Source organism: Plasmodium brasilianum, chromosome 7, assembly GCF_023973825.1.
Source record: "Plasmodium brasilianum strain Bolivian I chromosome 7, whole genome shotgun sequence".
NCBI classification, from domain to species: domain Eukaryota; phylum Apicomplexa; class Aconoidasida; order Haemosporida; family Plasmodiidae; genus Plasmodium; species Plasmodium brasilianum.
The window spans coordinates 2,291,715-2,306,876 of NC_090120.1; the positions used below are offsets into that span (position 1 = coordinate 2,291,715).

A 15,162-nucleotide genomic window follows, 5' to 3' on the forward strand; every position below is an offset into this window, starting at 1 on the left:
TAATTATAATAACCTTGCAGAAAATTAGTCTTAAATTTTATTTTGCTTTATGTTATATAATAATATATATGGGTTTATATGGAAATTTCTTTTATGTATGTTTAATATATTATAAATAATAAAGTTTTTTTTTTCATTGTAATATATGTTTAATAAATCCTTAGTTATTTGGAATCTTGTTCATGGAATATTAGACTGAAGAACGTATATATTATTAGCAGAAAATGAGAAGGGATAATAAAATATAGAATGAACCATATGTTATTTCAATATAGACATTATAGTTAAGACAATTAGGCTTATAATATAGAATCAGAATGTGATGAACATTTTTAGTGTAAATATAAAAATAATTGAAGTACTGCAGCCAAATAATTGGTTAAGAAATGGGAATACCTTTTATGTAATTTTTTTACTAAAGTAGATATATTTGTTTTAAAAGAACTCCTGTATATGGGTTTTAGTATTATATATAAAATGAGGAATTCACCCATTATACTAAGTAAAAGAGTTCAAAGCATTCAGCATATATGAGTAATCGTTCTGATTTTACAAGTATAATTTATAGTAAATTTATTACTTTTTTTATTTCTTGTTCTACCGTGTTATTTCTTATATATATTATATCAGAAATACTAAGGCGGTTATTTTATTCTAATAAGGGATATACATCAGTATTAGACATAATTACTTTATTATGTATTTTAATACTAGTTTATATAATGGTAAATTTCTTAAAATTAACAGTTGAACTATGACAAAATGAAGTATAATTTTATTTATCATTAATATTTAGTTTTTAGAAATAAACTTTTCATGTACCTAATGGAGTGTTTATTTGTGCTTAATGAAATTATTTCATAAAAAAAAATTAATTGTATACTTATATATTTTTTCTTATATACCAAGATAATATACAAATATATGTTAATACAGAAAAGTAAAAAAATATATATTAAATATTTTTTACAGATAGCATGTTTATATATTTGATTTGATATTATAATTCATTGTTTTAAAGTAGTTTATTATCATTATCTAACTATATATAATATTTTTTTTTTTGTTATTATAAATGTAATATTGACATTGCTAAATATTCACTATAAAAATATGTGCTTTATACTCAAATATTATACATGTAAATATTTTTTTTATTTTTGTATTATAACAAATATGTAATGGTTTGTTTTAATATATAATGTTCGAATTAATATAGTTTTACTAATCTATTGAAATAATTTATTCTATTAACAATTATATATATTTTTTAATGATTATATGTAATATTTTAAGTGATTTTTTAAAAAAAATTAATATGCATTATTTTTAATATTTACGTTGTTTTCCATGTAATGGAAACAAAATCATTCGTTTTTCTTTTTTTTGTTATACTTATTTTTAATTTAAAAGTAATTTTAACAAATTATCTTTATAAAAAAATTATTATTGGCATTATATGTTTAATAATTTTTTTGATGTAAGAATATTTTTAATAGGTTTTAAATTTTTTTTTTATAGTTCATGTGTGAATAAATAATTAATGACAAAATTATACTTTAAAAAATGAATTATTAATGGAATATTATCAATTTTTGAATATTATAAGGTTTATATTTAAATGGGAAACTTAAAGCATATTACATATTTTGTTTTTTATTATAAATAATTGTTAGAATTAACCCTATTTTATAAAAATTACTTATATATAAATGATAAAATATAGATAATGAACTGTAAAGTGGATTTTCACGCTTGATATAACTAAACAACAGCATTATTCTACTAATAATATGATCAGGTTAATATATTTTATACAACAGTTATTCATTACTTTATATATTTATTTATTATTACCTTTATGTTATTATAATATTAATAAATATTATATAACTATAATCGAATGTTTTACTAAATATACAGTTTTTATAAAATTAAAATTAGTAATGGAAAAACATTAATGAAATCAATAATACTTCCCTTAATGTATAGAACATGCGTTATCTATAATCTCTACATTCTATATTCTATATAAACTAAATAATTCGAAATATAAAATAGTCATACATATTTTCTTATTTTATTTTGTAAAGAAATAATAAAATTATTTAAATGCTTTAATATATTAAATATATAATTTATATATTTTGAATATTTATTAATAAATTCAATTAATATTGTTATAATTAAAAATATTTTTTTATAGATAACATTGAGATATAAATTTTATAGTACAGCTTTATGTTTAAATTCCTCTGTCTCAATTGTAAACAAAAATTATATAATTTTTATTATATTTTTACAAAAAAAAAAAAAAGAAAGAATAACAATAAAATTAAATAAATAATAATAGCGTCTTTTATAATTATAAAAATATAACATTATTGTTAATTATATCATTTCTCAGTATATTACAATATTAAGGATATATATCATGGAAGAAAAAATTAATTCAATGTTATATGTTAAAATTACTACCTTAATCGTTTTAAGCTGGATATGCTATATTTATATATATACGGTGTGGCAATAGTATTTAATGATATTTACATTTTTTGTATTTTATTTTTATTTGTACTTTTTTTTAGTGTGATATTATTCATTAGATTATATGATAATCTTTTTTGTGTTTTTTCAGAGCACGACAAAAAATTCTTTGGATGAATGTTACAGTTATTGTAAAAAATTATATTCAAGAAATTATCGTTTAATGGCACAATATAATGAGGATAAGGATTCAGTTTTTGTATGTTTAAACGAAAAAGTACCAAGTGGGGTAAACTATAAAAGAGATATAGCTAATAATGAAAAATTGGTCGTAGAAAAAGAGAAAAAAATAAATGGACGTTTTTCAAGAAATGTAAGATGCCATAAAAAAAATATGAAAAATAAATCATGTATATTTGAGACAAAAAAATATTCCCGTTTGGAAAAAAAAATATTCAAAGAACTAGACTATACAGATTTTCTGAAAAACAGCAGAACAATTAGTGAAAAGACTTACAATAAAATAATGCGTAAAAAATACGGATTGCGACTAGCTTTACCTGTTATCGTAATACTATTACTATCAATATCGCTCATATTGGATTTTGGCGGATTTGGACTTATAGGAGCGTTGATTAAGACATTGAATGCAATTACTACAGGATGGTTGGAAAGTTTACATAAAGCATTGAAGGGATCTTTCTTATGTGATTTTCTCAAATCTGTAGATAAAGGAGTGAAATCAGTATCAAGGGAAGGTAATGCCGTTCCAGATCACTATTATGTAACAGGTTTTTTTGGTATTTTTATATATTTAATACCTTTCATTGTAATAGGTGTCACAATTATATTATGGGTAATATATTATCATAAAAAAGTAAAAAAATATGAAAAAATTAAATTTACGAAAAGGTAAAATGTATAATAAGTAATATGTACTTCTGTATAATGAAGTCCTTAATATAAAAGATTTACTATACTATCTATAGTTCTATTCTTAATAGAGGTTTAATAAAATTGCTTAAATTTTATAAATCATTAAATTTATATCTATCATTTTTGGTATGGAGCTACAAAAAAAAGTTAGTTTTTTTGTGAATTTAAAAGTTTAAAATTATAAAATATGTATTATAATATAATAATTCCGTTTAAATAAATATTAGGTCTTAGTATTTGTGTATATAAGTAGTTTCTTATGAAATATATGTATTTGTTAGTTAAGATTAATATATGATACCACAATTCGTATAATATTATTCTGGTTTTATGTTAATTTATATTTGAATTATTAGAAATAGTACCTTCCATTTTTTAACTAATTGTAGTTTAATATTCTTATTAATGGTACTATTAAAAAAATTTATGATTAATTTTAAATTACAAATGAATGTGTCTTGTTTTATATTTAATGCAAATAAATAATAATATTTTGTTTCACCGATATATTTATATATATATATATATTTATATATTTTTACTTGAAAACCTAACTTCTATGTTATAACATAATATTTATGATATATAAGTTATATATTTTTTTTAAAAGTTTTTATAAAAAATTTTCCATCGTTTTTCTATATTTTTAAGAGGAAAATATAAATATATAATTAAATAATATGTTTATAATATATGGGTTATTTTTAATAGTTTACTAAAATTGGAAATATCAATATTCAAAATTAACTGAAGGGTCAAAAAGTTTTAATTTATTATTATTGTGCTTCGTTATGGTGATAACTAAATTTTGGAAGGTCTAGTTAAATGTATATTTATTCCAAAACTATATATAAATATACTATAGTTATATATTTTTTTTTCATAATTAAAAAGAAAATTTAATTAATTAAATGCAAAAATATATTAGTATAACTTATATTGGAATTATTTGTCTTTTTTTCTTCTTTTTTTCGTAATTGACATCTAAATATGTGTTATATATCAATATAAATCAAAAATATCATTAAAATTAATACAAATAAATATATATACTGTAGAACCACATAATAATGTATCGGTATTTATTTATATATTTGTACTATATTCATGGTCATTTATAAATATATAAGTAAAGATTTAATATTATTTAAAGAATGCAAAATGATACATATAGTTTATATTCACTGATAAGTACTCACATACATTTAAATTCTCATTTTGTAAATGAAATAAAACAAAACAAAAAACAAAAACTGTTTTCATATATACAATTCATATATACACATATATTTTTGGTTTAGATGCGCGAGTTAGTATTCAAGTTATTTCTAAGAACTGTTCAACACAAATTAGTGTATTTTCGTTTTTACTATAAAATGCATGTATGTTATTATTAATACGGTGTATGACAAAGTTGTAATAATATATAAGTTTATACGTACTTTTAATATTTTATTATTACTATTACGTAGTTCTTTAATTAATTCTATTTTATAGTTATTACTTATATGTGCTTAATGTAATAAAACGTAAAGAATAAAATATATGTGTTTTTATTGTTTATTGCATAAAAAAATATATTATTGAAACAATGATATTCTGATAATTATGCCGATATGTAACTATTAATATATATTATTACTTTTATTTTATTATATAATATTAAAATTTCTTCTAAGTATATATATATATATTTATTTATTTATTTAAAAAACGAAATAAATAATAAATTATATAGTAGAATTTAAAAACAATTCATTTAGAAGTAATATGAATTAATCTTAATTTAAAATAGTAACTTACGAAAATTATTATACAAAAATAAAAAATTCTCATTTATTGAATTTTTAAATATATATTAAATTATATATTTTGTAATATCTAGTAAATTATATTTTTCTAAATACATTATAGATCATTAAATAATTAAAGCGCCGCAATTAATATAATACAAACTGTTGTAGTAACTATGCTTTATTTAACCTTATTATTATTAGAATATTATAATAATTTATATTATATAACATTAAATTCCAATTTTTGAAAACAAATGGTTTATAAAATTAGAATTATTAAAATAAAAATATTGCTAAAATTGGTTATAGTCTAAATACAGAGAAAATACATAACCTATATTCTCTACATTCTATATGCTAATACATGAAATATATGTTTGGAAATATTTAGTAAACTTATTTTTATTTTAACATATTTATAAGTGATGAATAAAAAAATATTTAATTATTGTTCCACATCAATTAATTAAACTATAATTTTTAAATATTTATAAATGTATTCAAATTATTTTTTTTTAATAAAAATTAATTTGTTAAAAGCAAAATAAAGATAAGAATTTTATTATATATTATTAAAGATATTTTTCCTTGTGTCTACTGTTAAAGATATTATATGTACATTTTTTTTTTATCGCTTCATATATAGATAAAGGAAAAATGATAAAAATACTAAATATGTAATAAATTATTTTTTAGCATTAAAAGAATATTATACTACGGTTTATTTATTCTTTCTTGAATAAGTTATAGTATTAAAATTTTATATCATGGAAAAAAAAATGATGATAATTTTACGTATTAAAATTTATGCGTTTATACTTTTATCCTGGACAAACCATTTTAAAAATGACGTAGTATGAAAATATTATTTGAAAATATTTTGGTTATTACCATTTTTAGTGTTTTATTTTTGTTAATAAGCTTTTTTAGCATAAAATATTTCATTTAATAAATAACAAATGTTTACTTTGTTTTTTTTAGAGTACATTTAAGATGTCTGAAGTTGATAACTACAAGCTTGAAAAAAAAATAAATGCAAGCACATATAGGATACTAGCAAAATATAAACAAGATAAGGATTCATGTGCTGTATATTTACATGAATATATACCAAAATATCAATCAAAAGAAAAAAGGTACGTATCTAATAATGAAGAAAAAAACCCAGAAACAAAAAAGCAGTCAAATGGAAGGGCATTAGTGAATGAAGGAGGTCATAAGCAACATATGAAAAATAAATCTTTTATGTTTGAAACAAGAGCATATTCTCGTATAGAAAAAAAAATATTCAAAGAATTAGATTACTTAGATTTTCTTCAAAACAACAGAACTATTACTAATAAGTTTTTCAGAAAAATAATATTTAAAAAAAAAAAAGTACGAATTTGTTTACCTTTATTCTTATTCTTGTTTTTATTAATCTCAATAATATTAGATTTTTCTTGTGGTTATGGAATTATTGGGGGATTGCTAAAAGTACTGAAAAACACACATGGAGCTAAATGGTCAAGTCCCTTACGTGCTTTCTTGGGGAAACTCAATTTAGACTTTTTGTGGCATACAGCTAAGATTCCTGTGAATGGTGCATCAACATCTCCTAGAAATTGGACTTTTATAACTAAACCTTTTCTAATTTATATAATTTATTGTATACCTCTCCTAGTACTGGGTATCACCATTATATTAGGAATTTTTTACTACCATAAAAAGGTAAAAAAATATCAAGAAATTAAGTTCAGGAAAAGGTAAAATCTATAATAAGTAATATGTTAGTTTGTGTAATCTTCAATATGAACTGATATATGTATCATCCCTATTAATATGCCTAATAAACATTCCCATAATTTCTTATATTTTACATTTGTATCCATATACATATGGTATTTTTAGGATACAACAGTTAAAATATATGTTCTTTGTTTTTTTGTGAATTTAAAATTTTTCTTTTTTCTAAACATATATATTCTGAAATTATTATAGAATTATTAAATATACATTATGAACTAGTAAATATATGTGATTATGTCAATGGATTCTTATGAAAAATATATATTTTTATATTATAACTCATATATAATAAGACAATTTATATAATTGTCTTTAAATAGGGTGTTAATCAATGTTTGAATTATAAAATATTGTACATTCTAATTTTCAATATTTCACAGTAACACTATTATATATTAACTAAATTAAAAATATTTTTTGTTATTTTTTGGGTAAAAATGAACGTGATTTTTTTTATTTTTAATGAAATATACTGAAAGTGTTTTGTTCCCATGCATGTGTATATATGCATGTTTTGTTATTTACTTTAAAAAAAAAATAATATCATATTAAAATATGAATGATCTATAATAGTTTACTATATTCATAAAATTAATTATTTGCAATTAAAGAGTTAAATGCATATATCGCATTGCTATAATGATTAAATGAATTATTAATTAATATTTAAAAACTATTTTTATATATATTTTATTGAAAATTTTTATATAAATATATTATGAATTTTATATATATCCTATGTCATTGAATCATTAAAATAACGATTTGAATTTAATCAGATATTATTAGTTAATATGTCGAAATTTAGTTTTATTTTTATGTTTATCTCGTAATAGTAAATTTAGAAAAATACATTATATGAGGGTAAAATAAAAATTTTAATTAAGCATAATGAAAAAAAATATATACAGTTGTAAAAACATGTAATTATTTGTAAATAAAGAATTACATATTCGTGCTCTTTACGCACTTTCCATAAATATATGATGTAAATTGTTAAAATAATTTTAAATGTATATAATAATAAAGTTTATATTAATTAATAATTTCTTTAAAAAATAATGACAATTTTTAAACAAAATAAATGTTAAAGAATATTTTGTTCTAATATATAACTTATGAATGCGTAATATTTTTTATATTTTTTATATATTTTTAAATAAGGCATAATGTAAAATTTAATCTATTTTTTTTTTACTGTTTAGTTAAAAAATTTAAAAAATATGTTTCTTCTCTCAACCGTTTTTGAGTAAATTTAATAAATACAATTCACATATTAAATTTGATTTTTCATATTTTCTAAACAAACTCATAATATAACTTTAATATATGATTTAGTTGCAATAATAGAATGAATTTAAAAATATATTGTTTAATCTCTTAACACATAGATATCCCATTTTTTATAAATGCATACTTATATAGTAAATATCATAATAACATCATATATAGAAAATTTTGTATGACAGCGAAAATATTTCTAATTATTGTTTAAATAAAAAACATATATATTTATATATATATTATTAATATTAAATGTTATTTTATTTGAATAGAATATCTTTTTCTATTAATAAAATATAAGCATATATATGGCATAAATTATTGTGATAATGTATTTTTCTACTTTTACATCTACAACTATGTTAAAAAAAAAATAAATAATTGAATTAGAATCGATTCTATTTTATATAGTATTTGTTTAATTAAAGGCAATGTAAAAACTGAGAATATCTATATTTATTTACTTAAATATTTTTAGAAGAATTATGGAAATTAAATTTATTACAATTGTTTCATTTTTTTTTATGTCATAAAATAACCTATATATTTATTGTTGTATTGTTCATAATAATTTGAAATATACATGATTTTAAAATTTTTTTAGATTATATATTATAATAACAATGATTTATGAATTTATAAAAACTGTTTAAAATATTTTACGAGTTTTACACAAATATTCTATCAAATAATATTATCAGAATTATAATTATATACTAGACTTCGAAGGTTATTACAGACGCCCATGTAAATATAAGATACTGTGGATAAATCAAAGAACAATTTGAATTTTTCTATATTTTTATATAATTATTTTAATTGAATATAGGATGAAAATTATACAAAAGGAACATTACACATAAGAAGTCATATTTGTTGTAATTATTTGTACGTTTCCACGTAATTCATAGAATATATATTTCAAAGAATACTATAATTAAAATATTATTATTTATTGTAATTATAAATGATGTGGTCTAATATTATTTTTGATTATGATTTTTATGGTTACTTTTGTGACAACAGATATTGATATATAAAAATTATATTTTTATATCATATGAAAACAGAGTTACAGACAATTAATATTTTTAGTTGCACTGACTTTTAAACAGGATTACTATAGTAACGCACAATCATTTTATATTCGTCTAAGACGTTATTCAAATTTAGATAATATTATAATTTAAAAAAATGTGACATTTCGAAATAAAGTAGTACGTTAATTTAAGCAAAGCGTATAAAGTATATTAATTAAAAAACAGATGTAAACGATATTTAAAAGGAACCTTCTTAATTGTTAATTATAGAGAATTGCAAAATACAAAAATTAGTATAGGAGAACAAATATATAAATAAATAAATATATAAAATATAAATCTGTGAACAAATTACATATGTATTATTAGAGTATTATATATGAATTCAATTCATATATTATGAATTTTTAAAAATATTCTTTCTTTTTATTTTTACATTTTAATATAGACAGACATATAAGTTACTGAACTGTCATATATAACCATATGAAAAAAACAACATATAATACACTCTTTTAATGAAAGTTTTATATATAAAATGACATTGTATGTCAATATATAGCATTGTTCTAATGTTATAATAAGTTTTTTTTTTTTTTTAAATATAAAGATAAATTGAAGAATATGCATATAATACAAGGTATAAACATAAAAAAGTTTTCACTTTTTTTCTTTTATGTATTTTAGAATAAAAATTTAGTAACGATTGATTTTTTCTTGTCATTTTTAGCTCCTTTACCATGTCTATTATATACTTCAATATAAATATTTTAATTTCTGTTTGATTTTATTATATAAGTATTGTTTCATTTTGGAGACTCTTCAGTTCATATACACAGATTTATCTCTTTTTTTTTTTCATTTTTTTTGAACTTTTTTCAAGTATATACATGTATGAATGAGGACATAATATAAAATGTACATGTATATATATCCCTAAAATTTTCTTTACTTCAAATTTTCATTTCTCCCTTTTATCTCACTTTAACCAAACTCTTTGTCTTTCTTTTTTTTTGAAGTTAGTATTTAAAAAATTAAAATAAAAAAATAATATATTATTAAATTATAATAGTATTTCCTTGTGTATAAATTTTCAAAAATAAGATAAATTATAAATTTAGCTTTACAATTGTAAAAAAGTCGATGTACGGTAAGTATAAGATAGAACTGTTATAATAATCGTATTAATATACGTAATACTAATTGGTATACTTATTTTATTTTTTGCACTTGATATATTGCTTTTCATTGTAGGCTTAAATATTAATGAAATGTAAATGCATAAATTCTAATAAATATAAAATATGAGAATTGAGGGAATTATCGCTGTGTACATGAATAATACGCTTTCTTTTTATAGGTTAACTGTATCTTTATCAAGATAAATTAATCATCCTGAAAGAAGGTTATGTTAAAAAAGGAGGAATAAAAAAGGAGATAAACATCATCTGATATGGCCATGGAAAAGTGGCTCCAGTAAAATAAAAAAAAAATAAAATATAATGAAATATGATTAATACTGTTACACAATGTATATGTATAGTTGGATATTTTAAGGTAATTTTTTTTTCGTTTTTTTTTAAGTTCAAACATAAATTACAAAGATATTTTTCTAAAAAGGAAAATGGATATACACACAAGTGTTTTATGAAAAAGAGACAGAAATAAAATGGTTGTGTATCTCTTTACAACATTTTCCTAAATTCGTTTTTTTTTTCTTTAGCATGAATGAAAGGGTGAAAATAGAAAAATTAAGCAATTAATTATATAATTTGTTGGGAATTAAAGATACAAAAGTTCATAACTATTGTTTTCAAAAAATTTATATATGTCATCTATTCTGATATGCCATGTATATATACATTGGCGATGAACATACATGTATGTAAATGCGCATGGGCGCGTGCCTATATATAAATATGTATACTTACATAATGTAATGTATCCATTTATATATTTTAATACCTGTATATTTCTACATTTCAAAATACGTATCTTTTTTTTTTAAACGTGATAAATATATTTTGAATTATTTATCTATATTTATAATACGGTTGATAGAGGCGTGTTTTCTTGCATAAACAGACGGTACACAAAAATAATAATAGCTAATAAAACAAATGAAATATATTTTTTACAACTTCATTTATCTATTTTTTCTTATGAAATCATTATGGCAGTTCCTTTTGATGGATGAGCTTCATATATATATATGTATATATATATATATATTTGTAGATTTTTTTTTATGTTGTACCGTACATATGTGAAACGAAGGAACCCATAAGAAGAATACATTTATAAAGACACCAATGCATATTAAAATCATTTAAAATAAAATATATCGAATAGGGTATTTATAGTCATTAAGTAATTTTAAGTATATAAATAAATGAAAAAATATGGGTTACCAATTTCGTTCACGTTGTATACTCTCATCGAGTATCATTATTCATAGATGTATGCTTACGTATGCATATAGCATGTTTATATATATTTTTTTTTTTTTTTCATGTACTAGCTTTTCTTGCGCGTGTTAGAGTGTTTATATTGAAAAGTCATAACAGGAAGCGCGTAAATAAATAAATAAATAAATAAATATATATATATATATATATATATATATATATATAGTTCATACATGTTTAATAGTTATTTTACTAATTTTATAAGCTATTATATGTTATAATTAAAATATTACTCTCTATTATGTATATAAGGATTGCTTATATAAGGATAAGTTATATGATTTTTAGTGATATTTATATATGAGTATTTTAGTATGAATAATTAAAATATTTCCAAAAATGCTCTCCCGTAATTTTGAAAGTAAATCTTAAATTATGATTTCTATTCAATTTGTTAAGCATGAGGTACGTAAATTTGAAGATGTATTACTTACACAAGAAAAATATTAAGTATTTCATTTATTCGAATAGAGCTGAAACTGGATATTTTGAATTAAATATTCGCATATAAATACAAAAGAAATATTGGAAAGCTTGTTAATCAAAATATTGGTAAGTTCTTTAATTTTCTTTTTTCTTTATTAATATTTAAAGTTATAATTTTTTATGAAATTATATATTTTCTGTATACGATATATATATATATATAGTGTTTTTGTTTTAGTGTTTAGATTATTCGAAGGATGTAATAAAAATCTATTAGTACAATTTTAATATCTAGTAGGTACCTAATTAGAATATTATTAATTTGTGCATTATTCTTTTCTACTAATGATGGATATGTTGAAAAGGTGTATTATATTATTATTATAGTTAATTGTATTTTATATGAATCACATAAATTTTTAGTATAAAATAATTCCATAATATAAAAGATATGTATTTTTATGCTTGATAATATTAATCTAATACATTTTTAGCTAAAGAAGATTTGATTGGTATTATATTTTATACATGAATTCATGTATATCTTCATTTTTGTTTTCTTTTTTCAAATTTTATTTAAATATCCATGTATATATACATGTAGTTAAAAAAAAATAAAATAAGTTGTTAAAATTAAAAATTTCAAATTTAAAAGCTATAGTATAAAATATATATAATTAAAATTTATATTAAAAAAATAAAAAATAAATCAATAATTACCCTTAAAAAATATATTTTATCATATATTCGTTATTATGTTATGTGTATTATTTTAAAACAGGTTATAAAACAAAAAAATATGCATATTTTTACCTAGTAACTGAGTAAGGTGCTATAAATAACTCAAAGCGATAAGATATATATTTTTATTTTCATTTATTATTACTATTACTATAATAATTAATATTTTTAAGAAATAATATAGAACTTTCTAAATTATAAGTTATATAAAATATAAATTATTAATGGTAATGTTGAAAATAACAATAATTCTCTGAAAATACATATAAATACATCATCTATATTATTTACAACATATATACGATAGGTTATATATTCCATATTCTACATAAACTCTCTATATACAAATATTTAGAATTCTTTTTTATTTTAAAAAGGATAAATAAACAATTTATTTAATTAATGCACTATGTTAAATAATTATTTTATGTTTTTTGAAATAATTTTTAATGAATTTAGATTATTTTATTACTGAAAAAAATATTTATATTAAAATAAAATAAAAAATTTATGGTAAATTTTAAAAAAAATTATTGTCCATGTTTTGAAAAGAATCACACTTAATATATTTTATTAGGTATATACAAAGTAATAATAAAGTTAAATAATAAAAACTAATATTGCATTTTATCATTAAAAGTATATTATATTAATATTATTACTATTCACTTATTGTATGATTTAGGATATTAAAGATCTTTATTATGGAACAAAAAATTAAGTTATTCTTAATTATTAAAATTGCTGCTGTTATCGCTTTAACTTGGACAAATCACCTTAACAATAATGTAATAAGAAAATATTATTTAAGAAAATTTTTATTTTCGCTATTTTTACTATATTATTTATATTAATAATTTTCTTTAGAAGGAGTTATGTATCATTTAAATTTAAAATATTTACTTTGATTTTTTAGAAAAATTTTAACAAATATTTGGTTGATAACTGCAATATTAGGAGAAAATTAGATACGATAAATGATCGATTATTAGCAAAATATAAACAGGATAACTGTTCAAATACGGCGGTTTTAAAAGAAGATACACAATATAATAGAGAGTGTGAAAAAAAAAATATATCTAGTTATAAAAAGTGGACAAATGAAAAGAACAAAAAATATAATAGAAATTTATTAAATAAGGCAAAATACTATACAGAAGTTGTGGATTATAATAATGGGATGTTTGATGGAAAACATTTTCATTTTGAAAAAAAATGGATCAAAAAAAAAGATTATGATAATTCTTTGGAAAATAAGAGGAGAATTTGTGATATTGCTTTGAAAAAAATAAAATTTAGAAGTTATGGATTTGGAGTTACCCTATTTTTTATTTTTTTGTTTTTGGGCATAGGATTATCAATATTGCCAATATTTGATTTTTGGAAAAGTTTGGAAAGTAAGTTTGAAAGCGCCCCATTAATTGGTACTTTGTATAAGTCTATAGATGGGTTGAATAAGCATGAACAATTTTATGTATATCTGGCATTATTTAGCGTAATAATTATTATGTTTTCTGTTATGCTTATAATTGGAATATATAAGATCTTACGTAATAATGAAAAATATAATAAAATAAAATTAATGTCGGAATAAAATATATAATCAGCTACATATATTTTTTTGTAAAGAATTCGTTAATATGAAGAAATATTGGCAATATTTTTAGTGACACGCTTAATAATCATATATGTAATATCTAATGTATTATAAGTGCACATAAGTATAAATGGCCACCGTAATAAACAATAATAAAAAAATATGCTCTTTACTTTTTTGTAAATATGAATTTTTTAATGTTCTTTAATTTGTTTTTGAAATTATTATTGTAGATTAATTAAATAATATGGAATAACTAATGTATTTTTCCTTTAAATTTAATATATAATAGAACAATTCATAAACTTTTTTAGAACTATAATAAAATATAACTGTATTAAATAGTTTTTCTGTTTATTTTTTATCTAGTTCTCTTCTAAAATTGTTGATTTGCATATTTTAAGAAAATATATTACTTATTTGAAATTAAATATATATGTCTTTTTTTGTGTTCTGTGAAAGGAATTAAATGTATTTTGATGAACAAACATATATATATGTGCATATATCTTACTAAAGGAAGACTTAATATTAATTATATAAAATAATCTTTATGATATATATGCAAAAAAATATATTTACTATAAAAATAGTTTTTA

At 19.0% G+C, this 15,162-nt stretch overlaps 3 protein-coding genes across 3 annotated transcripts; all 3 read left to right on the forward strand.

The window, feature by feature from the left end:
- Positions 1 to 2,434: 2,434 nt before the first annotated feature.
- Positions 2,435 to 3,403, forward strand: MKS88_002191 (uncharacterized protein; the record flags this gene model as incomplete). Its single annotated transcript, XM_067215182.1, has 2 exons — positions 2,435 to 2,521; positions 2,639 to 3,403. The coding sequence occupies 2 exons, from the start codon at positions 2,435 to 2,437 to the stop codon at positions 3,401 to 3,403; spliced, it is 852 nt and encodes a 283-aa protein (XP_067074485.1).
- A 2,583-nt stretch (positions 3,404 to 5,986) lies between these two features.
- Positions 5,987 to 6,968, forward strand: MKS88_002192 (uncharacterized protein; the record flags this gene model as incomplete). Its single annotated transcript, XM_067215183.1, has 2 exons — positions 5,987 to 6,073; positions 6,201 to 6,968. 2 exons carry the CDS (start codon positions 5,987 to 5,989, stop codon positions 6,966 to 6,968), a joined length of 855 nt encoding a protein of 284 aa, XP_067074486.1.
- Positions 6,969 to 13,670: 6,702 nt separating this feature from the next.
- Positions 13,671 to 14,560, forward strand: MKS88_002193 (uncharacterized protein; the record flags this gene model as incomplete). Its single annotated transcript, XM_067215184.1, has 2 exons — positions 13,671 to 13,754; positions 13,883 to 14,560. The coding sequence occupies 2 exons, from the start codon at positions 13,671 to 13,673 to the stop codon at positions 14,558 to 14,560; spliced, it is 762 nt and encodes a 253-aa protein (XP_067074487.1).
- Between the last annotated feature and the right edge of the window lie 602 nt (positions 14,561 to 15,162).